General features: G+C 45.4%; 1 protein-coding gene across 1 annotated transcript in view; it reads left to right on the top strand.

Moving 5' to 3' along the window:
- The window catches only part of macrod2 (mono-ADP ribosylhydrolase 2), a gene marked incomplete at its 3' end in the record, with an annotated part of 1170384 nt that overhangs the window by 1116398 nt on the left and 26657 nt on the right, over positions 1 to 27329 (top strand). The window contains exon 16 of the mRNA XM_041889532.1: positions 12716 to 12784. Within this exon, the coding sequence (XP_041745466.1) occupies positions 12716 to 12784 (69 nt within the window). The remainder of the gene's footprint in view (positions 1 to 12715; positions 12785 to 27329) is intronic.

Here is a 27329-nt window from a genome sequence, read left to right as displayed (position 1 = left end):
TCCCTCCCATCCTCCCTCCCTCCCTCCCTCCCTCCCTCCCTCCCTCCCTCCCTCCCTCCCTCCCTCCCTCCCTCCCTCCCTCCCTCCCTCCCTCCCTCCCTCTCTCTCTCTCTCTCTCTCTCTCTCTCTCTCTCTCTCTCTCTCTCTCCTCCCTCCCTCCCTCCCTCCCTCCCTCCCTCCCTCCCATTTTCCCTCCCATTTTCCCTCCCTCCCTCCATCACTCACTCACTCACTCACTCACTCCTCCCTCCCTCCCTCCCTCCCTCCCTCCCTCCCTCCCTCCCTCCCTCCCTCCCTCCCTCCCTCCCTCCCTCCCTCCCTCCCTCCCTCCCTCCATCCATCCATCCATCTAGCCATCCTCCCTCTCTACCTCCCTCCCGCCCATCCTCCCTCCCTCCCTCCATCCCTCCCATCCTCCCTCCTATTCTTCCTCCCTCCCTCCCTCCCTCCCTCCCTCCCTCCCATCCTCCATCCCTCCCTCCCTCCATCCCTCCCATCCTCCCTCCCTCCCTCCCTCCCTCCCTCCCTCCCTCCCTCTCTCTCTCTCTCTCTCTCTCTCTCTCTCTCTCTCTCTCTCTCTCTCTCTCTCTCTCTCTCCCTCCCTCCCATTTTCCCTCCCTCCCATTTTCCCTCCCTCCCTCCCTCCCTCCCTCCCTCCCATCCTTCCTCCCTCCCACCCATCTTCCCTCCATCCATCCATCCATCCATCTACCCTCCCTCCCTCCCATCCTTCTCTTCATCACTCCCTCCCTCCCATCCTTCCTTCCTTCCTTCCTCCCTCCATCCCTCCTCCTTCCCTCCCATCCTTTATTTCATTTTTCTTTGTTGGTTTTATTGAGATTTGATTTTGAGTGTGTGTGTGTGTGTGTGTGTGTGTGCGTGCGTGCGTACATGCATTTGTCTGTGTGTGTGTGAGTGTGTATGTACGTGCGCGTGTGCATGGTGTGTGCGTGTGTGTATCAGACATCCTGTGGTCTGTGTTGAGTCAAGCACATCAGTAGGGTTTCTAGCTGGCACACATTAATACCAGTTGTAAAACAGAGCATTAGACTTGCCCTTGGATATGAGATGGACAATAAAAACACACACTCACACATACTCACACACACTCACACTCTCACACACACGCACACACACACACACACACACACACACACACACACACACACACACACTCACACACACACACACACTCACACTCACACACACACACACACACACACACACACTCACTCACTCACTCACACTCACACCCACACACACTCACACACACACACACACTCACACACTCACACTCACACTCACACACACACACACTCACACACACACTCACACACACACTCACACACACACACACACACACACTCACACACACACACACACACACTCCACACACACACACACACACACACTCACACACACTCACTCACTCACACACACTCACACACTCACACACACTCACACACACACTCACACACACACACTCACACACACACTCACACACACTCACATACACACTCACAACAGCAGCGTCACAGGAGTAGAGCTCGACCTCAATGTGGTCTGTCTTTTAAAACAACCAGGAGAGACTAGTCTCTCTCTCTCTTGGCATCCTATTTGTCTCAGTATAAATTTGCCAGTTGAATAGTCTTCTTAGAGGAATAGCGAGGGGTTAGGAGATTCCCTTTGATTGGCGTTTCTGGGCCTTTTGGCTCCAGTCTTTCTACAGCGCTATGGGACACTATTGATGCAAATATCATTTCAGAGAGCTGAGTAAGGCTCTGTTGCCGTAGCCTGTCGCTAAGGGTTGTCAGCAGTAGATTAACACTTGGCAGAAGACTGTGTGTATATTATACTGTGTGTATATTCTGAGTGATGTTGTATTGTAGCGATATTCTGGTCTGGAGAGAGAGGGCCTGTCAGTCTGAGTCTACTCTGTGTACATTAAAGCTGCTACTGGGTTTTCTGAATAAAGTTGTGTTGAATTGAATTAAATCAAGGAATAGTGGTTGAACAAATCACATTGTTGCTTTGACACTATTAAAGGGATAGTGTGAGATTCTGGCAATTAAGCTGTTGCTAGCGTACCGGTAGACTTCCAGTCATTGCACTAACGCTAGTTAGCATTGGCTCGCGAAACTTCCTCCAACTTTCTTCAAACTTCACGCAGAGACATCAAAATGGTATCCAGAAGTTTATCTGACACTAGAATCTCGCACTATCCCTTTAAGGAATCTACATTCGTTGCATTAGACAAGTCTCCTCATTCATGCAAATTCAGACCATACATTATTATTATCTAGATTGCAGATACTGACTCATAACACTGCTAGGGATGCTTCTGTGTACCACACATTCCTTTTCAATTCCACTCCTACCTATAGCTAGAGACATAAATTGCTAAAGCAAGGTATATTCATTCCTATAGCTAGTGATAGTGCTATTGATTCCCATAGCTAGGTATAGTGATATTTATTCCCATAGCTAGGGACAGTGGCGATTTTAGCATGGACATCTTGGTGGGGCAAAAAAATTAATAAGTGGGATTCATGTCAGCAAAGCCACTACACAACACAACACTAAACAATACACTAATTGCACTATAACAGTGACAAACGGTGCCCACAAACTGTTAGGGCCTACATAAAGCTGTCCCAACAGCAGTCCCAACATCTTACCACTGCTACACCTGGCTATCAGTGGAGCCTTGTCTGGCAGCGAAACAGTTCATTCAGCCTCATTTACTACCTTTTAAAAAAACATAGCTGATATGTCTGACTTGCTTAAACAAATGTGGTTTCTAATGACAATTGAGATGTACAAACTATGGCATAAGGGGACGACAAGCGGATAAGAGGCAATCCGTAATTTAGATTAAGACATTAATGAGCGAGCTAGGACGGACGTAGTCAATATAACTATTTGTTTAGTCCTTTTGAAATGTACAGTGGCAGAATTCAGAACATGGGCCATTCTTACAGTGTTCTCCCTGTACACCAAGTCAGAACCGTAGGATAAATAAAGGGGGCATATAAGCAGACAATGAAAGCATGTGCACCACCAAGTCAGAACAGTAGGTAAAATTAAGAGGGGTAAATATACCAAATTATTAGGGTGAGGCACATGGGCTACTAACAGCTTACTACACAACATACTTAGTATTACTTTCTTAGCTATAATATACATACAGTGGGGAAAAAAAGTATTTAGTCAGCCCCCAATTGTGCAAGTTCTCCCACTTAAAAAGATGAGAGAGGCCTGTAATTTTCATCATAGGTACACGTCAACTATGACAGACAAAATTAGAGAGAAAAAATCCAGAAAATCACATTGTAGGATTTTTTATGAATTTATTTGCAAATTATGGTGGAAAATAAGTATTTGGTCAATAACAAAAGTTTCTCAATACTTTGTTATATACCCTTTGTTGGCAATGACACAGGTCAAACGTTTTCTGTAAGTCTTCACAAGGTTTTCACACACTGTTGCTGGTATTTTGGCCCATTCCTCCATGCAGATCTCCTCTAGAGCAGTGATGTTTTGGGGCTGTCGCTGGGCAACACAGACGTTCAACTCCCTCCAAAGATTTTCTATGGGGTTGAGATCTGGAGACTGGCTAGGCCACTCCAGGACCTTGAAATGCTTCTTACGAAGCCACTCCTTCGTTGCCCGGGCGGTGTGTTTGGGATCATTGTCATGCTGAAAGACCCAGCCACATTTCATCTTCAATGCCCTTGCTGATGGAAGGAGGTTTTCACTCAAAATCTGACGATTCATGGCCCCATTCATTCTTTCCTTTACACGGATCAGTCGTCCTGGTCCCTTTGCAGAAAAACAGCCCCAAAGCATGATGTTTCCACCCCCATGCTTCACAGTAGGTATGGTGTTCTTTGGATGCAACTCAGCATTCTTTGTCCTCCAAACACGACGAGTTGAGTTTTTACCAAAAAGTTATATTTTGGTTTCATCTGACCATATGACATTCTCCCAATCCTCTTCTGGATCATCCAAATGCACTCAAGCAAACTTCAGATGGGCCTGGACATGTACTGGCTTAAGCAGGGGGACACGTCTGGCACTGCAGGATTTGAGTCCCTGGCGGCGTAGTGTGTTACTGATGGTAGGCTTTGTTACTTTGGTCCCAGCTCTCTGCAGGTCATTCACTAGGACCCCCCGTGTGGTTCTGGGATTTTTGCTCACCGTTCTTGTGATCATTTTGACCCCACAGGGTGAGATCTTGCGTGGAGCCCCAGATCGAGGGAGATTATCAGTGGTCTTGTATGTCTTCCATTTCCTAATAATTGCTCCCACAGTTGATTTATTCAAACCAAGCTGCTTACCTATTGCAGATTCAGTCTTCCCAGCCTGGTGCAGGTCTACAATTTAGTTTCTGGTGTCCTTTGACAGGTCTTTGGTCTTGGCCATAGTGGAGTTTGGAGTGTGACTGTTTGAGGTTGTGGACAGGTGTCTTTTATACTGATAACAAGTTCAAACAGGTGCCATTAATACAGGTAACGAGTGGAGGACAGAGGAGCCTCTTAAAGAAGAAGTTATAGGTATGTGAGAGGCAGAAATATTGCTTGTTTGTATGTGACCAAATACTTACTTTCCACCATAATTTGCAATCCTACAATGTGATTTTCTGGATTTTTTTTTCTCAATTTGTCTGTCATAGTTGACGTGTACCTATGATGCAAATTACAGACCTCTCTCATCTTTTTAAGTGGGAGAACTTGCACAATTGGTGGCTGACTAAATACTTTTTTTTTTGTATCTCCCTGGCATATTTCATCATTTATGCAGCAGCATACAATACATTTTTGGACTCACCTTGTTGTGCTGTGCTCACTTGAACAGGAAGGTGGCGTGGCAGTCCTTCGTGGGCAAATTTGGTCATTTACAATTCCGAGTTGGATGACCGTTCAAAACGTATTTTCCCAGTCGGAGCTCGTCTATTCCCGACAAGTTTTCGTAGTTCCGAATTAACAGTTGTTTTGAGCGCAGCACAAATCATGCTTCATTGACAGCATGGCCAATGTTGAATGTTTATCATTTTAAACTTGGAAAAGAGCGCCTTAATCCCAGATTTGGGACCACACAGCTACTCCACTGAAAAGCAGGCTAGTGATTGCTTTGCAATGCTTGTCACTGTCACCGATTCCTTCCAAACCACTCATTGTTGAATTTGTGATTTCCAACTTGTTGTGTAATGTTATGTCCAATGGCCGATGAGCACCGAAACGTTTTATCTATAATTTATCTTCATTATTTCTCTTCATATGACAAGGATTAAAAAGGATTTGCCAGTAGATCAAATCAAATCAAATCAAAATGTATTTGCCTCATGTGCCGAATACAACAGGTGTAGACATTACCGTGAAATGCTTACTTACAGCCCTTAACCAACAATGCATTATTTTTTTTATAAAAAAGTTAAATAAAACAACAACAAAAAAGTGTTGAGAAAAAAAGAGCAGAAGTAAAATAAAATAACAGTAGGGAGGCTATATACAGGGGGGTACCGGTGCAGAGTCACTGTGCGGGGGCACCGGCTAGTTGAGGTAGTTGAGGTAATATGTACATGTGGGTAGAGTTAAAGTGACTATGCATAAATAATTAACAGAGTAGCAACAGCGTAAAAAGATGGGGTGGGGGTGGGGGGGCAGTGCAAATAGTCTGGGTAGCCATGATTAGATGTTCAGGAGTCTTATGGCTTGGGGGTAGAAGCTGTTGAGAAGCCTTTTGGACCTAGACTTGGCGCTCCGGTACCGCTTGCCGTGCGGTAGCAGAGAGAACAGTCTAAGACTAGGGTGGCTGGAGTCTTTGACAATTTTGAGGGCCTTCCTCTGACACCGCCTGGTATAGAGGTCCTGGATAGCAGGAAGCTTGGCCCCAGTGATGTACTGGGCGGTACGCACTACCCTCTGTAGTGCCTTGCGGTCGGAGGCCGAGCAGTTGCCATACCAGGCGGTGATGCAACCAGTCAGGATGCTCTCGATGGTGCAGCTGTATAACTTTTTGAGGATCTGAGGACCCATTCCAAATCTTTTCAGTCTCCTGAGGGGGAATAGGATTTGTCGTGCCCTCTTCACGACTGTCTTGGTGTGTTTGGACCATGATAGTTCGTTGGTGATGTGGACACCAAGGATCTTGAAGCTCTCAACCTGTTCCACTACAGCCCCCTCGATGAGAATGGGGGCGTGCTCAGTCCTCTTTTTTTTCCTGTAGTCCACAATCATCTACTTTGTCTTGGTCACGTTGAGGGAGAGGTTGTTATCCTGGCACCACACGGCCAGGTCTCTGACCTCCTCCCTATAGGCTGTCTCATCGTTGTCGGTGATCAGGCCTACCACTGTTGTGTCGTCGGCAAACTTAATGATGGTGTTGGAGTCGTGCCTGGCCATGCAGTCATGGGTGAACAGGGATTACAGGAGGGGACTGAGCACGCATTCCTGAGGGGCCCCCGTGTTGAGGATCATCGTGGCAGATGTGTTGTTACCTACCCTTACCACCTGGGGGCGGCCCGTCAGGAAGTCCAGGATCCAGTTGCAGAGGGAGGTGTTTAGTCCCAGGATCCTTAGCTTAGTGATGAGCTTTGAGGGCACTGTGGTGTTGAACGCTGAGCTGTAGTCAATGAATAGCATTCTCACGTAGGTGTTCCTCTTGTCCAGGTGGGATAGGGAAGTGTGGAGTGCAATAGAGATTGCATCATTTGTGGATCTGTTGTGGCGGTATGCAAATTGGAGTGGGTCTATGGTTTCTGGTTTCTACGGGTCGGTAGTCATTTAGGCAGGTTATCTTAGATTGTCGACCATGTTTGTATGCGGCTTTATTAACTACATTTTTCATTGTTTGCAAACTGATATGTGACATGTATTAATGCCAAAATAACATGCAAAACAGGGAAGGCTAAAAATGTGAGCCTCAAAAAAGGTGGGGATAGTGCTATTCATTCCCATAGCTAGGTATAGTGCTATTCATTCCCATAGCTAGGGATATTGCAATTCATTCCCATAGCTAGGTATAGTGATATTTATTCCCATAGCTAGGTATAGTGATATTCATTCCCATAGCTAAGGATAGTGCTATTGATTCCCATAGCTAGGTATAGTGATATTTATTCCCATAGCTAGGTATAGTGATATTCATTCCCATAGCTAGGGATAGTGATATTTATTCCCATAGCTAGGAATAGTGATATTCGATTCCCATAGGGATAGTGATTAATGCCTCTCTCTGCATCCACACACAGCAGGAAAGAGTTATGTCCTCAATTTTCCCCTCTCCCTCTCTGCTCCTTAATGAGAAACACATACCAGAGAAAACATCAAAAGGATCTCTGGATTCCGTGGTCAGTCATTTGGTGCATGTTGGAGAATACACCACCATTGTTGTACCATGTCCATTATCAGTTCCCCTATGGCCTAGAACATCGCATCAAAGGAAGAGAATAAGAGAGGAGGAGGAGGAGAGGAGAGGGCCCCCTCTAATAGGCTACAGTGGACATGCTTTCTCTCTCTCTCTCTCTCTCTCTCTCTCTCTCTCTCTCTCTCTCTCTCTCTCTCTCTCTCTCTCTCTCTCTCTCTTTCTCTCTCTCTCAATTCAATTCAATTTCAATTTAAGGGCTTTATTGCTATGGGTAACATATGTTTACATTGCCAAAGCAAGTGAAATAGATAATAAACAAAAGTGAAATAAACAATAAAAAAATTAACAGTAAACATTACACTCACAAAAGTTCCAAAAGAATAAAGACATTTCAAGTGTCATATTATGTCTATATACAGTGTTGTAATGATGTGCAAATAGTTAAAGTACAAAGGGGAAAATAAATCAACATAAATTTAGATTGTATTTACAATGGTGTTTGTTCTTCACTGGTTGCACTTTTCTTGTGGCAACAAGTCACACATCTTGCTGCTGTGATTGCACACCGTGGTATTTCACCCAATAGATATGGGAGTTTATCAAAATTGGATTTGTCTTTGTAATCTGAGGGAAATATGTGTCTCTAATATGGTCATACATTTGGCAGGAAGTTAGGAAGTGCAGCCCAGTTTCCACCTCATTTTGTGGGCAGTGTGTACAGGTCTGCCTTCGGCGGCCTTTCTCAATAGCAAGGCTATGCTCACTGAGTCTGTACATAGTCAAAGATTTCCTTATTTTTGGGTCAGTCACAGTGTTCAGGTATTCTGCCAATGTGTACTCTCTGTTTAGGGCCAAATAGCATTCTAGTTTGCTCTGTTTTTTTGTACATTCTTTCCAAGTGTCAAGTAATTATCTTTTTGTTTTCTCATGATTTGGTTGGGTCTAATTGTGTTGCTGTCCTGGGGCTCTGTGGAGTCTGTTTGTGTTTGTGAACAGAGCCCCAGGACCAGCTTGCTTAGGGGGCTCTTCTCCAGGTTAATTTCTCTGTAGGTGATGGCTTTGTTATGGAAGGTTTGGGAATCGCTTCCTTTTAGGTGGTTGTAGAATTTAACAGCTATTTTCTGGATTTTAGCGGTTATCGGCCTAATTCTGCTCTGCATGCATTATTTGGTGTTTTACGTTGTACACTGGATATTTTTGCAGAATTCTGCATTCAGAGTCTCAATTTGGTGTTTGTCCCATTTTGTGAATTCATGGTTGGTGAGCGGACCGCAGACCTCACAACCATAAAGGGCAATGGGTTCTATAACTGATTCAAGTATTTTTAGCCAGATCCTAATTGGTATGTTGAATTTTATGTTCCTTTTGATGGCATAGAAGGCCCTTCTTGCCTTGTCTCTCAGATCGTTCACAGCTTTGTGGAAGTTACCTGTGGCGCTGATGTTTAGGCCGAGGTATGTATAGTTTTTTGTGTGCTCTAGGGCAACGGTGTCTAGATGGAATTTGTATGCATGGTCCTGGCAACTGGACCTTTTTTGGAACACCATTATTTTTGTCTTACTGAGATTTACTGTCAGGGCCCTGGTTTGACAGAAACTGTGCAGAATATCTAGGTGCTGATGTAAGCCCTCCTTGGTTGGGGACAAAAGCACCAGATCATCAGCAAACAGTAGACATTTGACTTCAGATTCTAGTAGGGTGAGGCCGAGTGCTGCAGACTGTTTTAGTGCCCTCGGCAATTCATTGATATATATGTTGAAGAGGGTGGGGCTTAAGCTGCATCCCTGTCCCACCCCGGCCCTGTGGAAAGAAATGTGTGTGTTTTTTGCACATTTTAACCGCACACTTGTTGTTTGTGTACATGGATTTTATAATGTTGTGTGTTTTCACCCCAACATCACTTTCCATCAATTTGTATAGCAGGCCCTCATGCCAAATTGAGTCGAAAGCATTTTTGATATCAACAAAGCATGATAAGACATTGCCTTTGTTTTGGTTTGTTTGTTTGTCAATTAGGGTGTGCAGGGTGAATACGAGGTCTGTCGTATAGTAATTTGGTAAAAAGCCAATTTGACATTTGCTCAGTACAATGTTTTCACTGAGGAAATGTACGAGTCTGCTGTTAATGATAATGCAGAGGATTTTCCCAAGGTTGCTGTTGACGCATATCCCACGGTAGTTATTGGGGTCAAATTTGTCTCCACTTTTGTGGATTGAGGTGATCAGTCCTTGGTTCCAAATATTGGGGAATATGCCAGAGCTGACGATGATGTTAAAGAGTTTAAGTATAGCAAATTGCAATTTGTGATCTGTATATTTTATCATTTCGTTTAGGATACCATCAACCCGACAGGCCTTTTTGGGTTGGAGAGTTTGTATTTTGTCCTGTAGTTCATTCAATGTAATTGGAGAATCCAGTGGGTTCTGGTAGTCTTTAATAGTTGATTCTAAGATTTGTATTTGTTTTTGCTGTTTGTTCTTTGTTATAGGGCCAAAAAGATTGGAGAAGTGGTTTATCCATACATCTCTGTTTTGGATAGATAGCTCTTTGTGTTGTTGTTTGTTTAGAGTTTTCCAATTTTCCCAGAAGTGGTTATATTCTATGGAATCTTCAGTTTCATTGAGCTGATTTCTGACGTGCTGTTCCTTCTTTTTCCGTAGTGTATTTCTGTATTGTTTTAGTGATTCACCATATTGAAGGAGTAGGCTCAGGTTTTCTGGGTCTCTATGTTTTTGGTTGGATAGGTTTCTCAATTTCTTTCTTAGGTTTTTCATTTTTCATCAAACCATTTGTCATTGTTGTTAATTTTCTTAGGTTGTTTGCTTGAATTTGTTTGATTTGATTTGGAAGCTGAGAGGTCAAATATACTGTTTAGGTTTTCTACTGCCAAGTTTACACCTTCACTATTACAGTGAAACATTTTGTCCAGGAAATTGTCTAGAAGGAATTTGTTGTTGCCTAATAGTTTTTTGGTAGATTTCCACACTACTTTCCTTCCTGCTATAGTGTTTTTTTAATATTATTAAGTTCCTTTGGTGATTTTGCTGTGATCTGATAGGGGTGTCAGTGGACTAACTGTGAACACTGTAAGAGACTCTGGGTTGATGTCAGTGATAAAGTAGTCTACAGTACTACTGCCAAGACATGAGCTATATGTGTACCTACCGTAGGAGTCCCCTTGAAGCCTACCATTGACTATGTACATACCCAGCGTCCGACAGAGCTGCAGGAGTTGTGACCCATTTTTGTTGGTTATGTTGTCGTAGTTATGTCTAGGGAGGCATATGGGGGAGGGAATTCTGTCACCTCCAGGTAGGTGTTTGTCCCCCTGTGTGCTGAGAGTGTCAGGTTATTGTCCAGTTCTGGCATTTAGGTTGCCACAGACTAGTACATGTCCCTGGGCCTGGAAATTGTTGACCTCCCCCTCTAGGATGGAGAAGCTGTCATCATTAAAGTATGGGGATTCTAGTGGGGGGATAATGGTAGCACACATGAGGACATTTTTCTCTGTTGAGATAATTTCCTTATTAATTTATAGCCAGATGTAAAATGTTCCTGTTTTGACTAATTTAATTGAATGGGTTAGGTCCGCTCTATACCAAATTAGCATACCCCCTGAGTCTCTTCCCTGTTTCACACCTGGTAGTTTGGTTGATGGGACTACCAGCTCTCTGTAACCTAGAGGGCAACCAGTGGGTCCGTCTCCTTTATACCATGTTTCTTGTAGGATGACAATGTCTGTATTTCCAATTTCTTTGATGAAGTCTGGGTTCCTACTCTTTAGGCCAAAGGGAGATGACCTCAGACCTTGATATTCCAGGATGAGATAGTAAAAGCTTTGTGTTCCATAGTGTCTAGTGTTGTTTCTGTGTGGTTTAGGCCCAGACCATCACAGTAGGTGTGATCAGAGCATGTTGAGCATCTGATACATACCTCTTAGGTTGCAGGATGGTGCTTTGGCGGGTGTAATAGTGGGGGTTGGGCCTGTTGCTCTGCTCACGGCCTGGGCATATGTTCTGCTGTCATGTTGAGGTCCTTGCCGTAGGGGCGGGGGGCATGGGGTAGGCAGAAGGGGCATAGGTCTGATATGGGGGGGATATAATGAAAGGTCAGTTCTGGGTCCAGTACTTTTTATTGTATACATTAACAATATTGGTTTGTCTGTAAACTATTGCCCCCACTGTTGACCAGGCTCTATCTGAACTACAGTCTGTTTTGATTGTTTTACGGAAAATCTTTATTGACCTTAAATTAGTATTGAATGCAGGTAAAACAAAGTATATGTTGTTCTCTAGATCACACACTGCTTGGATAGTGCCCACATTGATCGTGTCCCCGCTTACAAATATCTGGGCATTTGGATAGACGATAAGCCGTCTTTTAAAAAGCATATTGATGCGTTAGTTAAGAAGCTGAGAATAAAAATGGGCTTCTTCTATAGAAATAGGTCCTGTCTCTCACTAAATAGTAGACTGCAGATCATTCAGTCGACATTCCTTCCTGTCCTAGACTATGGCGACATCATCTACATGAATGCAGCTACCACTTAATTAAAGCCGTTAGATGCAGTTTACCATAGTGCATTTCGTTTTATCACGGGTGACAGGTTTTGCACTCATCACGGCTTGCTATATCAGAAAGTAGGATGGCCCTCTTTGACCTCACGTAAGTCGAAACACTCCATTTTATTCATTTATAAAGCACTTTGGCAAAAACTCCCACATTACCTGACATCTTTACATACCCATAGAAGTAGGAGTTACCATACCCGATCACAGGGATGGCTAATTCTGGAAATTCTGTCTGTTTCTACAGACTTAAGGAAAAGCAGCTTTTAGTTTCTTTGCACCCCATGTATGGAACAATCTTCAGAGTTTCCTTCAAATTGTTGTATTGGTGCCTTTCGGGCAGTTCAGAGTATTGATTGAGGACCTCTTTGCTGAGGAATGTGATTGTTTTTCACGAGCGTGTTTTTTAAATATATTTTTTCGTATTCTCTTTGTGTTTTTATTTTCTGGTGTATTTTCTATGTGTAATTTGTTGTGTAATTGTAAGATGAAGGGCTCCCTTGCAAAAGAGACTTGGTCTCAATGGGGCTCCTTGTGAAAATAAAGGTAAATGATAGTCTCACTCATATAGTGTACGAAAGGCTTTGGGAAAGTGGGATAATGGTCCTTCGAACCGGATATCTCTTTACTAATACTCTTTTCATCTCAACTATGATATTGTATGTGATCTGTCTTAAAATATATACTGTATCTGGATGTTTAGAACTTTAGGTCCACTCAGCTCTTATGATTGGTTGAGATTGATCTATTTGACCTGTGCCCTTTTCTCTCCCAACAGAGAACAAAAAATCTAAGGACACTGTACCATCAACACTGGATTATATGGATGACTGTATGAATGTTGATGGTAAGACTCTCAACGTCCTTCTTTTCTTTCTCTATTTCTTTCTTTCTGTCTTTCTTTCTTTTTATATATTTTTCCTTCGCTACCTCTCGCTCGCTTTCTCTCTCTCTCTCTCTCTCTCTCTCTCTCTCTCTCTCTCTCTCTCTCTCTCTCTCTCTCTCTCTCTCTCTCTACCTCTCTTTCTCTCTCTCTCACTCTCCCTACCCCCCCCCTCTCTCTCTCTACCTCTCTCTCTCTACCTCTCTCTCTTTCTCTCTCTACCTCTCTCTCTCTCTCTCTCTCTCTCTCTCTCTCTCTCTCTCTCTCTCTCTCTCTCTCTCTCTCTCTCTCTCTCTCTCTCTCTCTCTCTCTCTCTCTCTCTCTCTCTCTCTCTCTCTCTCTCTCTCTCTCTCTCTCATTCATTTAGTAGTGGTAATTCACACACTTTACCCACACCCAGACCAGAACAACACTTAGGCTACTCTGTACTAGGCTACTCTGACTGCGTCCCAAATGGCACCCTATTCCCTATATAATGTACTACTTTTAACACCCTATGGGCCCTGGTCCCTGTCCAAAAGTAGTACACTATATAGGGATTAGGGTACCATTTGGGACAGAGCCTCTGACTGACTCATCATCTTCCTCTCTGCAGTGTTGACCTTTATGACACAGACAGGTATTCCATCTATACTACCCTTCATCTTCTCTGCTGTCTAGAGGAGCACTTCAGTATAATTGACTCAATCTCCATACATAACCTCTTGTGATGATAAAAACACCACCTGCGTCCCAAATGGCACCCTATCCCTATATAGTTTGACCATGGCACATATGAGCCCTGTTCAAAAGTAGTGTGCTATTTAGGGAATAGGGTACCTTTTGGGACGCACACACTGTCTGCAATACCGAAGCATCACATCATAGGCTACTGTAACTAAAAGCTAGGAGGATAGTGCATTCCTTGGCTACTCACATCATAACTTAAAGCCAGAAAAAATATTAGATAATGGGCTTCTTCAGGGCTGGCGCCAGAACCAATCAGTTGGACGGGCTGTTGATTTCTATAGGCGGACACGTTTTTTCATGGGACCTCCTTTTTTTAATGGGTGTTATAGTAAAGACCATAGGTAGCTCATGAGTTTGGCGAAGCTTACAATTTATCCTACCATTTCTACCGATCTGCGTGCCAGTTATGTGATCATTTGAAAATGCGCATTTTCGTGGAACAGTTTCATTTCAATAATAACATTTTTGTTTGTCAAAATCATTGTCACATGGTTAATCATAAATATTTCAAGTAAAATGATAAAAACCTCAAAGTTAAAATTCAACTAAGGGGAGAGCACCAGTGATAAACTGTGATCCATTTGGCGGCTAAAGAAATGAGCGCATAGAACTCAGAGATAGCCTATAGGTGTAGGTGACGGAGTCAGGCGCAGGAGGTGTAAATCACAGAATAATGGTTTATTCGGCCAATACAGCGGTTCGCAGCAATGCGTAAAACAACTACAGTTCGACTTAACGGCGCACTTGGGAAAACAAAACACACAGGTGAATATCTCGGCGATAAAGTACATAGTGCTCAACACCTCCACATGGAAACAATTACACACAAAGACATGGGGGGCAGAGGGAATACTTATACAGGGACTGATGAGGGGATATGAACCAGGTGTGTGTAAAAAACAAGAGAAAACAAATGGAATAATGAGAAGAGGAGTGGCAGTGGCTAGAAGGCCGGTGACGACGAACGCTGAAGCCTGCCCGAACAAGGAGAGGAGGCAGCTTCGGAGGAAGTCGTGACAGTATCCCCCCTTAACGCGCAGCTCCAGCAGCGCGCCAACACCTGCCTCTGGGACGGCCAGGAGGACGCGGAGCAGCGCGATCCGGATGGCAACGGTGGAAATCCCGCAACAGGGAGGGATCGAGGACATCCTTCACCGGGACCCAGCACCGCTCCACTGGACCGTACCCCTCCCACTCCCCGAGGTACTGAAGGCCCCCCACCCGATGCCTCGAATCCAGGGCCCCCTCGATGTCCAGAGGGGGCGGAGGGACATCCCGCACTCCAGCCACCACCGGCCTGAGGAGAGATACGTGAAACAATGGGGTTAATACGGTAATCAGGAGGGACCTATACGTAACCTCGTTAACTCTCCTCAGGACTTTGAACGGCCCCACAAACCACGGGCTCAGCTTCCGGCAGGGCAGGCGGAGGGGCAGGTTCCGGGTCGAGAGCCAGACCCGATCACCCGGTACAAAGAACTGTGGTGGCGGTCAGCGTTGGCTTGCTGGCGACGCACGGCGCGCTGGAGGTGGACGTGGGCGGCGTTCCACGTCTCCTCCGCTCGCCGAAACCAGTCGTCCACCGCAGGAGCTTTGGTCTGGCTCTGATGCCATGGTGCCAGGACCGGCTGATACCCTAAAACACATTGAAATGGTGACAGGTTAGTGGAGGAGTGGCGGAGAGAGTTCTGGGCATATTCGGCCCATGGCAAGAACACCGACCACTCCCCCGGCCGGTCCTGACAGTAGGACCGCAGGAACCTACCCACATCCTGATTCACCCGTTCCACCTGCCCATTACATTCGGGGTGAAACCCAGAGGTCAGGCTGATCGAGACCCCCAGACGTTCCATGAACGCCTTCCAGACCCTAGACGTAAACTGGGGACCCCGGTCAGATACTATGTCCTCTGGCACCCCGTAGTGCCGGCAGAAGTGAGTAAACAGGGCTTCCGCAGTTTGCAGGGCCGTGGGGAGACCGGGCAGAGGAAGGAGGCGGCAGGCTTTAGAGAAGTGGTCCACAACGACCAGGATGGTGGTGTTACCCTGAGAGAGGGGAAGATCAGTTAGAAAGTAAATCGATAAGTGGGACCATGGCCGTTGTGGAACTGGTAAGGGATGTAACTTACCCACTGGAAGGTGCCTAGGTACCTTACTCTGGGCGCACACCGAGTAGAAGGAAATATACACCCTCACGTCCTTAGCCAAGGTAGGCCACCAGTACTTCCCGGTCAGGCAGTGCACTGTACGGCCGATGCCTGGGTGACCAGAGGAGGGGGACGTGTGTGCCCAATAGATAAGACGATCACGAACACTAGATGGCACGTACTGCAGCCCAGCTGGGCACTGAGGTGGAGATGGCTCTGTACGTAACGCCTGCTCTATGTCCACGTCCACCGCCCACACCACCGGCGCCACAATGCAGGAGGCCGGGAGTATGGGGGTGTTGTCAATGGTCCTCTCCTCTGTGTCGTACAGCCGTGACAGTGAGTCTGCCTTCACGCTCTTAATGCCTGGTATATAGGACAGCGTGAAATCAAACCGGGTGAAGAACAAGGCCCACTTGGCCTGGCGAGGGTTCAGCCTCCTTGCTGCCCGGATGTACTCCAGGTTACGGTGGTCAGTCCAGACGAGGAAAGGGTGTTTCGCCCCCTCGAGCCAGTGCCTCCACGCTGTCAGGGCTCTGACAACAGCCAACAGCTCCCGATCACCAACGTCATAGTTCTGCTCCGCCGGGCTGAGCTTCTTAGAGAAGAAGGCACAGGGGCGGAGCTTGGGTGTCGTGCCCAAGCGTTGGGATAGGACAGCGCCTTCCCCTACCTCGGACGCATCCGCCTCCACTACGAACGGCAATGATGGATCTGGATGGGCCAGTACCGGGGCTGAGGTGAACAGAGCCCTCAGGTTACTGAAAGCCCTGTCAGCCTCAGCAGCCAGGTTGGCCCACCCTTCAACAGAGAGGTGATGGGAGCTGCGACCTTGCCAAAACCCCGGATAAACCTCTGATAGTAATTGGCAAAGCCAATGAAGTGCTGCACCTCCTTTACCGTGGTTGGAGTCGACCAATTACGCACGCCTGAAATGCGGTCTCCCTCCATCTCCACACCTGAAGTGGTGATGTGGTATCTGAGGAAGGAGACGGATTGTTGGAAGAACAGACACTTTTCTGCCTTGGCATACAGGTCATGCTCCAACAGTTGGCCTAGCACTCTGCGAACCAGGGACACATGCTCGGCACGCGTAGCGGAATACACCAGGATGTCATCGATGTAGACCACCACACCGCGACCAAGCATGTCCCGAAACACCTCGTTCACAAAGGACTGGAAGACTGATGGAGCATTCATCAACCCGTACGGCATCACCAGGTGTGTATTTGACCCCCTCTCAATCAGAAAGATTTCTGGCTCCCAGGTGTCTTTTATACAGGTAACGAGCTGAGATTAGGAGCACACTCTTAAAGGGAGTGCTCCTAATCTCAGTTTGTTACCGGTATAAAAGACACCCATCCACAGAAGCAATCAATCAATCAGATTCCAAACTCTCCACCATGGCCAAGACCAAAGAGCTCTCCAAGGATGTCAGGGACAAGATTGTAGACCTACACAAGGCTGGAATGGGCTACAAGACCATCGCAAAGCAGCTTGGTGAGAAGGTGATAACAGTTGGTGCGATTATTCGCAAATGGAAGAAACACAAAATGACTGTCAATCTCCCTCGGCCTGGGGCTCCATGCAAGATCTCACCTCGTGGAGTTGCAATGATCATGAGAACGGTGAGGAATCAGCCCAGAACTACACAGTAAAAAATGTTTTACTAAATTTGAATGAGTAGGTGTGTCCAAACGTTTGACTGATAGTGTATATATATACAAAAAAAACTGACTTCGTTGACCTACTGTGTGAGGTGAAGAAAAAATGACTGAGAAGCTCAGCTTATTAGTGGTGGATGTGGTGAGTTATGACAATCAGAAGCCAGGCCTACTTCTGTGCGCGCTCAGGCGCATGTGCTCCCTAGGCGTTACCAGGACAGATAAACCAGAAACATGCTCATTGCTCACATGGAGCACTCCAAACATTTACATTTACATTTGACTAAACTCTTAATGGTTATGAAATAAACCAAAACATGTTTCTCACAACTGTAGCAGGTTGTGAACTCCGGCAAACAAGGTTTACAGTCCGAGAGTGAGAACGGTAAATTACTGTAATTAATATATACATTAACATCAATTAATGTAAATGACAGGGGATTAATGGTACATTTACTAGGCCTACTAGTGACATACAGTGGGGAAAAAAAGTATTTAGTCAGCCACCAATTGTGCAAGTTCTCCCACTTAAAAAGATGAGAGAGGCCTGTAATTTTCATCATAGGTACACGTCAACTATGACAGACAAAATCAGAAAAAAAAATCCAGAATATCACATTGTGGGATTTTTAATGAATTTATTTGCAAATTATGGTGGAAAATAAGTATTTGGTCAATAACAAAAGTTTCTCAGTACTTTGTTATATACTCTTTGTTGGCAATGACACAGGTCAAACGTTTTCTGTAAGTCTTCACAAGGTTTTCACACACTGTTGCTGGTATTTTGGCCCATTCCTCCATGCAGATCTCCTCTAGAGCAGTGATGTTTTGGGGCTGTCGCTGGGCAACACGGACTTTCAACTCCCTCCAAAGATTTTCTATGGGGTTGAGATCTGGAGACTGGCTAGGCCACTCCAGGACCTTGAAATGCTTCTTACGAAGCCACTCCTTTGTTGCCCGGGCGGTGTGTTTGGGATCATTGTCATGTTGAAAGACCCAGCCACGTTTCATCTTCAATGCCCTTGCTGATGGAAGGAGGTTTTCACTCAAAATCTCACGATACATGGCCCCATTCATTCTTTCCTTTACACGGATCAGTCGTCCTGGTCCCTTTGCAGAAAAACAGCCCCAAAGCATGATGTTTCCACCCCCATGCTTCACAGTAGGTATGGTGTTCTTTGGATGCAACTCAGCATTCTTTGTCCTCCAAACACGACGAGTTGAGTTTTTACCAAAAAAGTTCTATTTTGGTTTCATCTGACCATATGACATTCTCCCAATCCTCTTCTGGATCATCCAAATGCACTCTAGCAAACTTCAGACGGGCCTGGACATGTACTGGCTTAAGCAGGGGGACACGTCTGGCACTGCAGGATTTGAGTCCCTGGCGGCGTAGTGTGTTACTGATGGTAAGCTTTGTTACTTTGGTCCCAGCTCTCTGCAGGTCATTCACTAGGTCCCCCCGTGTGGTTCTGGGATTTTTGCTCACCGTTCTTGTGATCATTTTGACCCCACGATGTGAGATCTTGCGTGGAGCCCCAGATCGAGGGAGATTATCAGTGGTCTTGTATGTCTTCCATTTCCTAATAATTGCTCCCACAGTTGATTTATTCAAACCAAGCTGCTTACCTATTGCAGATTCAGTCTTCCCAGCCTGGTGCAGGTCTACAATTTTGTTTCTGGTGTCCTTTGACAGCTCTTTGGTCTTGGCCATAGTGGAGTTTGGAATGTGACTGTTTGAGGTTGTGGACAGGTGTCTTTTATACTGAAAACAAGTTCAAACAGGTGCCATTTAATACAGGTAACGAGTGGAGGACAGGGGAGCCTCTTAAAGAAGAAGTTACAGGTCTGTGAGAGCCAGAAATCTTGCTTGTTTGTAGGTGACCAAATACTTATTTTCCACCATAATTTGCAAATAAATTCATTACAAATCCTACAATGTGATTTTCTGGAAATTTTTTTCTCAATTTGTCTGTCATAGTTGACGTGTACCTATGATGAAAATTACAGGCCTCTCTCATCTTTTTAAGTGGGAGAACTTGCACAATTGGTGGCTGACTAAATACTTTTTTCCCCCACTGTATGTAATGGGGAATTGATCAAAATAAGCAATCAAAGAGCAAACAATTCACACAATGAAACAATGAATGCGCAAGAATTGGCGGAAGACAACTGAGCGCATTCTGGAGAGCTGAGTGCATGCATTCTGGATCTTGTTGCAACATTTTAAACCAAACTCAAGACTCATTATCTTCACACATATTTTAGATGCTTATCACTGACAGCCACAACTCAATCAGCTAGACCTATTGATACGAGCACTACCCAAATTGCTGGCTTCCTAAATAGACATAGGCCTACACACTTGTGATTTGAAACAATCCACAGCTATTTAAAAAAAGAAGAGAAGCTAATGATCCTCTGTGGCTAAGTCATGCTCCCTGGTGAAATATTTTATATGATTTTATTTAGACAGGAGTAATTATATCATTTTGGCGAAACATCAATTTACTTTAGGCGAATCCAGCATCCTAACAGTACACTGTGTACCCGCTAACTTTCCTTTCCAATTCGCAAGTGGCTGAAACCAGAGATCTGTATATAATGACGAGATGCTCATGTCTCCGCCCTAACAATGCGAGTCGGCAAAAAAGCGTAATTAAATTGTTGCCAGTTACAGTCACTGCTGTAATTACGCTTTTTTGCCAACGTTTACTGACACCGGCCATATTAAACGGGTGTTGAGCGTTCATAAATTCGTCAGTTATTCTGTGCTCTGGCACACTCAGACGAGAGTGCTCTGAAATCAGAGTAGATAGCCAGAGTGAATTTACGAACGCACCCTTAATCTCTACAGGATCTCTCTGATGCCTAAGCTGTGACGGAGTTGAATGAGACCAGTACCCGGCCTATTCAGTAAGGGCCTGATTCAGACTTCAGATAAGTCAATAAAATATGGACTTAAGTCAATGTTAAGTCAACTTTATCTCAAGTCTGAATTGTGTCCTAAATCCATGCTAGGTGATCTCTTGAAGAAATGTTCAAAGTTCTTGAAATGTTCTGTATTGACTGACCTTCAAATCAAATCAAATTTTATTTGCCACATGCGCCGAATACATCAGGTGTAGACATTACAGTAAAATAAAATAACAGTAGGGAGGCTATATACAGGGGGGTACCGGTGCAGAGTCAATGTGCGGGGGCACCGGCAAGTTGAGGTAGTTGAGGTAATATGTACATGTGGGTAGAGTTAAAGTGACTATGCATAAATCATTAACAGAGTAGCAGCAAAGTAAAAAGATGGGGTGGGGGTGGGGGGCAGTGCAAATAGTCAGGGTAGCCATGATTAGCTGTTCAGGAGTCTTATGGCTTGGGGGTAGAAGCTGTTGAGAAGCCTTTTGGACCTAGACTTGGCGCTCCGGTACCGCTTGCCGTGCGGTAGCAGAGAGAACAGTCTATGACTAGGGTGGCTGGAGTCTTTGACAATTTTGAGGGCCTTCCTCTGACACCGCCTGGTATAGAGGTCCTGGATGGCAGGAAGCTTGACCCCAGTGATGTACTGGGCCGTACGCACTACCCTCTATAGTGCCTTGCGGTCAGAGGCCAAGCAGTTGCCATACCAGGCGGTGATGCAACCAGTCAGGATGCTCTCGATGGTGCAGCTGTAGAACTTTTTGAGGATCTGAGGACCCATGCCAAATCTTTTCAGTCCCCTGGGAGGGAATAGACTTTGTCGTGCCCTCTTCACGACTGTCTTGGTGTGTTTGGACCATGATAGTTCGTTGGTGATGTGGACACCAAGGAACTTGAAGCTCTCAACCTGTTCCACTACAGCCCCGTCGATGAGAATGGGGGTGTGCTCAGTCCTCTTTTTTTTCCTGTAGTCCACAATCATCCTCTTTGTCTTGGTCACGTTGAGGGAGAGGTTGTTATCCTGTCACCACACGGCCAGGTCTCTGACCTGCTCCCTATATGCTGTCTCATCGTTGTCGGTGATCAGGCCTACCACTGTTGTGTTGTCGGCAAACTTAGTCATGGTATTGGAGTCGTGCCTGGCCATGCAGTCATGGGTGAACAGGGAGTACAGGAGGGGACTGAGCACGCACCCCTGAGGTGCCCCCGTGTTGAGGATCAGCGTGGCAGATGTGTTGTTACCCTACCCTTAGCACCTGGGGGCGGCCCGTCAGGAAGTCCAGGATCCAGTTGCAGAGGGAGGTGTTTAGTCCCAGGATCCTTAGCTTAGTGATGAGCTTTGAGGGCACTATGGTGTTGAACGCTGAGCTGTAGTCAATGAATAGCATTCTCACGTAGGTGTTCCTCTTGTCCATGTGGGAAAGGGCAGTGTGGAGTGCAATAGAGATTGCATCATCTGTGGATCTGTTGGGGCGGTATGCAAATTGGAGTGAGTCTAGGGTTTCTGGGATAAAGGTGTTGATGTGAGCCATGACCAGCCTTTCAAAGCACTTCATGGCTACAGACGTCAGTGCTACGTCAGTCTGTAGTCATTTAGGCAGGTTACAGTGGGGGAAAAAAGTATTTAGTCAGCCACCAATTGTGCAAGTTCTCCCACTTAAAAAGATGAGAGAGGCCTGTGATTTTCATCATAGGTACACGTCAACTATGACAGACAAAATGAGAGAAAAAAATCCAGAAAATCACATTGTAGGATTTTTTATGAATTTATTTGCAAATTATGGTGGAAAATAAGTATTTGGTCACCTTCAAACAAGCAAGATTTCTGGCTCTCACAGACCTGTAACTTCTTCTTTAAGAGGCTCCTCTGTCCTCCACTCGTTACCTGTATTAATGGCACCTGTTTGAACTTGTTATCAGTATAAAAGACACCTGTCCACAACCTCAAACAGTCACACTCCAAACTCCACTATGGCCAAGACCAAAGAGCTGTCAAAGGACACCAGAAACAAAATTGTAGACCTGCACCAGGCTGGGAAGACTGAATCTGCGATAGGTAAGCAGCTTGGTTTGAAGAAATCAACTGTGGGAGCAATTATTAGGAAATGGAAGACATACAAGACCACTGATAATCTCCCTCGATCTGGAGCCCGCAAGATCTCACCCCGTGGGGTCAAAATGATCACAAGAACGGTGAGCAAAAATCCCAGAACCACACGGGGGGACCTAGTGAATGACCTGCAGAGAGCTGGGACCAAAGTAACAAAGCCTACCATCAGTAACACACTACGCCGCCAGGGACTCAAATCCTGCAGTGCCAGACCTGTCCCCCTGCTTAAGCCAGTACATGTCCAGGCCCGTCTGAAGTTTGCTAGAGTGCATTTGGATGATCCAGAAGAGGATTGGGAGAATGTCATATGGTCAGATGAAACCAAAATAGAACTTTTTGGTAAAAACTCAACTCGTCGTGTTTGGAGGACAAAGAATGCTGAGTTGCATCCAAAGAACACCATACCTACTGTGAAGCATGGGGGTGGAAACATCATGCTTTGGGGCTGTTTTTCTGCAAAGGGACCAGGACGACTGATCCGTGTAAAGGAAAGAATGAATGGGGCCATGTATCGTGAGATTTTGAGTGAAAACCTCCTTCCATCAGCAAGGGCATTGAAAATGAAACGTGGCTGGGTCTTTCAGCATGACAATGATCCCAAACACACCGCCCGGGCAACGAAGGAGTGGCTTCGTAAGAAGCATTTCAAGGTCCTGGAGTGGCCTAGCCAGTCTCCAGATCTCAACCCCATAGAACATCTTTGGAGGGAGTTGAAAGTCCGTGTTCACCAGCGACAGGCCCAAAACATCACTGCTCTAGAGGAGATCTGCATGGAGGAATGGGCCAAAATACCAGCAACAGTGTGTGAAAACCTTGTGAAGACTTACAGAAAACATTTGACCTGTGTCATTGCCAACAAAGGGTATATAACAAAGTATTGAGAAACTTTTGTTTTTGACCAAATACTTATTTTCCACCATAATTTGCAAATAAATTCATTAAAAATCCTACAATGTGATTTTCTGGATTTTTTTTCCTCATTTTGTCTGTCATAGTTGACGTGTACCTATGATGAAAATTACAGGCCTCTCTCATCTTTTTAAGTGGGAGAACTTGCACAATTGGTGGCTGACTAAATACTTTTTCCCCCACTGTATCTTAGTGTCCTTGGGCACGGGGACTATGGTGGTCTGCTTGAAATATGTTGGTATTACAGACTCAGTCAGGGACATGTTGAAAATGTTAGTGAAGACACTTGCCAGTTGGTCAGCACATGCTCGGAGTACACGTCCTGGTAATCTGTCTGGCTCTGCGGCCTTGTGAATGTTGACCTGCTTAAAAGTCTTACTCACGTCGGCTATGGAGAGCGTGATCACATAGTCATCCGGAACAGCTGGTGCTCTCATGCATGCTTCAGTGTTGCTTGCCCCTAAGCGAGCATAGAAGTGGTTTAGCTCGTCTGGTAGGCTTGTGTCACTGGGCAGCTCGCAGCTGTGCTTCCCTTTGTAGTCTGTAATAGTTTTCAAGCCCTGCCACATCCTACGAGCGTCACAGCCGGTGTTGTACGATTCAATCTTAGTCCTGTATTGACTCTTTGCCTGTTTGATAGTTTGTCAGAGGGCATAGCGGGATTTCTTATAAGCGTCCAGGTTAGAGTCCCGCTCCTTGAAAGCGGCAGCTCTACCCTTTAGCTCAGTGCGGATGTTGCCTGTAATCTATGGCTTCTGGTTGGGGTATGTACGTACGGTCACTGTGGGGACGACATCATCGATGCACTTATTGATGAAGCCAGTGACTGATGTGGTATACTCCTCAATGCTATCTGAAGAATCCCGGAACATGTTCCAGTCTGTGCTAGCAAAACAGTCCTGTAGCTTGGCATCTGCTTCATCTGACCACTTTTTTTATTAACCGAATCACTGGTGCTTCCTGCTTTAGTTTTTGCTTATAAGCAGGAATCAGGACGATAGAGTTATGGTCAGATTTGCCAAATGGAGGGTGAGGGAGAGCTTTGTATGTGTCTCTCTGTGTGGAGTAAAGGTGGTCTAGAGTTTTTTTCCCTCTGGTTGCACATTTAACATGCTGGTAGAAATTAGGTAGAACGGATTTAAGTTTCCCTGCATTTAAATCCCCGGCCACTAGGAGCGCTGCCTCTGGATGAGCATTTTCCTGTTCACTTATGGCCTTATACAGCTCATTGAGTGCAATCTTAATGCCATCATTGGTTTGTGGTGGTAAATAGACAGCTATGAAAAATATAGATGAAAACTCTCTTGGTAAATAGTGTGGTCTACAGCTTATCATAAGATACTCTACCTCAGGCGAGCAAAACCTCGAGACTTCCTTAGTGTTTGATTTTGTGCACCAGCTGTTGTTTACAAATATACACAGACCGCCACCCCTTTTCTTACCGGAGTCAGCCGTTCTATCCTGCCGATGTAGCGTATATCCCGTCAGCTGTATGTTGTCCATGTCGTCGTTCAGCCACGACTCGGTGAAACATAAGATATTACAGTTTTTAATGTCCCGTTGGTAGGATAACCGTAATATTAGGTCATCTAATTTATTATCAAATGTTTGAACATTGGCTAATAGGATTGATGGAAGAGGCAGTTTACTCGCTCGCCGTCAGATCCTTACAAGGCACCGCGACCTACGTCCACGATATCTCAGTCTCTTTCTCCTGCGAATGACAGGGATTTGGGCCTTGTCGGGTGTCTGTAGGATATCCTTCGCATCCGACTCGTTGAATAAAAATTATTAGTCCAATACGAGCTGAGAAATCGCTGTCCTGATATCCAGAAGCTCTTTTTGGTTATAAGAGACGATGGCAGAAACATTATGTACAGAATAAATTACAAATAACGCAAAAAACACACATAATAGTAAAATTGGTTAGAGGGCTGTAAAAAAAAATGTCTTAAAGTAATGATGGACTGTTGTTTCTCTTTGCTTATTTGAGCTGTTCTTGCCATAATATGGACTTGGTCTTTTACCAAATAGGGCTATCTTCTGTATACCCCCCCTACATTGTCACAACACAACTGATTGGCTCAAACAAAGCATTAAGAAGAAAATAAATTCCACAAATTAACTTTTCAGAAAGCACACTTGTTAATTGAAATGCATTCCAGGTGACTACCTCATGAAGCTGGTTGAGAGAATGCCAAGAGTGTGCAAAGCTGTCATCAAGTCAAAGGGTGGCTATTTGAAGAATCTGAAATATAACATATATTTTGATTTGTTGAACACTTCTTTGGTTACTACATGATTCCATATGTGTTATTTCATAGTTTTGGTGACTTCACTATTATTCTACAATGTAGAAAATTGTAAAAATAAAGAAAAACCCTTGAATGAGTAGGTGTTCTAAAAGTTTTGACTGGTAGTGTATATATATACAAACAAAAACGGACTTCGTTGACCTACTGTGTGAGGTGAAGAAAAAATGACTGAGATGCTCAGCTTATTAGTGGTGGACGTGGTGAGTTATGACAATCAGAGCCAGGCAATCAGTAACCCCTCATGATATGACAGTGGGAAGTGGCTACCACAGTCCAAGAGATCTGTCCTACCAAGCTTACATGAGAACACCTCACTCTGGATAACATAAAAACAGCCTAAACAGCTCTGCTAGGGCGAGTAAAATGGTCAGAGTGAGGTGTTCTCTCATTTGTGTCTGGAAGTAGCTAGCAAGCTAGCCAACGTTAGCCAGTTAGCTTTGGTGCTTGACTGCTGTTGTGAGGCCAGAACACTCGGATCAGTCCTACTCCGCGGCCAGAGCGTCCAGTGTCCAGTGTTTCCCTAAGTGAAATAAGTATCTATGTGATGAGAGCGAGGGCCAGGACACCACAGGTTAATCCGCAGGTTACACCAGAGGCCTCTTTTGCATTTTAGTCTCTCCTCTCCACCCCTCCCTTCTCTTCTCTTCTCCACCCCTCCCTTCTCTTCTCCTCTCCACCCCTCCCTTCTCTTCTCCTCTCCACCCCTCCCTTCTCTTCTCTTCTCCTCTCCACCCCTCCCTTCTATTCTCCTCTCCACCCCTCCCTTCTCTTCTCCTCTCCACCCCTCCCTTCTCTTCTCTTCTCCACCCTTCTCTTCTCTTCTCTTCTCCTCTCCACCCCTCCCTTCTCTTCTCCTCTCCACCCCTCCCTTCTCTTCTCCTCTCCACCCCTCCCTTCTCTTCTCTTCTCCACCCCTCCCTTCTCTTCTCTTCTCCTCTCCACCCCTCCCTTCTCTTCTCCTCTCCACCCTTCTCTTCTCCTCTCCACCCCTCCCTTCTATTCTCCTCTCCACCCCTCCCTTCTCTTCTCTTCTCTTCTCTTCTCTTCTCTTCTCTTCTCTTCTCTTCTCCACCCCTCCCTTCTCTTCTCTTCTCCTCTCCACCCTCCCTTCTCTTCTCCTCTCCACCCCTCCCTTCTCTTCTCTTCTCTTCTCTTCTCTTCTCTTCTCTTCTCTTCTCTTCTCTTCTCTTCTCTTCTCTTCTCTTCTCTTCTCTTCTCTTCTCTTCTCTTCTCTTCTCTTCTCCACCCCTCCCTTCTCTTCTCTTCACCTCTCCACCCCTCCCTTCTCTTCTCTTCTCTTCTCCTCACCACCCCTCCCTTCTCTTCTCTTCTCTTCTCCTCTCCACCCCTCCCTTCTCTTCTCCTCTCCTCTCCACCCCTCCCTTCTCTTCTCCTCTCCTCTAGACCCCTCCCTTCTCCTCTCCTCTCCTCCCTTCTCCTCCCCTCCCTTCTTCTCCCCTATCCTCCCCTCTCTTCCCTTCTCCTCCCCTCTCCTCCCTTCTCTTCTCCTCTATCTCCTCTCCTCTTAACCAGTGTTAGGTTTTCACTTACTTCTTCTTTCATCTTTGTGATTTTATTTTATTTATTTCTGTCAGTCCTGTCTCCCTTCCTCTCATTGTGTGCAGTAATTTGGTTATAGAAAGATGAGAGAGAAGATGGATACAAGCTAGGCTTATCAATCTTAGCCGATCAAGCAGGCCTGTTCTGTCATCATGGTGTTTAA

This window comes from Coregonus clupeaformis, chromosome 1 (assembly GCF_020615455.1).
Source record: "Coregonus clupeaformis isolate EN_2021a chromosome 1, ASM2061545v1, whole genome shotgun sequence".
Lineage (NCBI taxonomy): Eukaryota > Metazoa > Chordata > Actinopteri > Salmoniformes > Salmonidae > Coregonus > Coregonus clupeaformis.
Note: the sequence above shows the minus strand (reverse complement) of the source record. Positions and strands in the feature narration are given on the sequence as shown.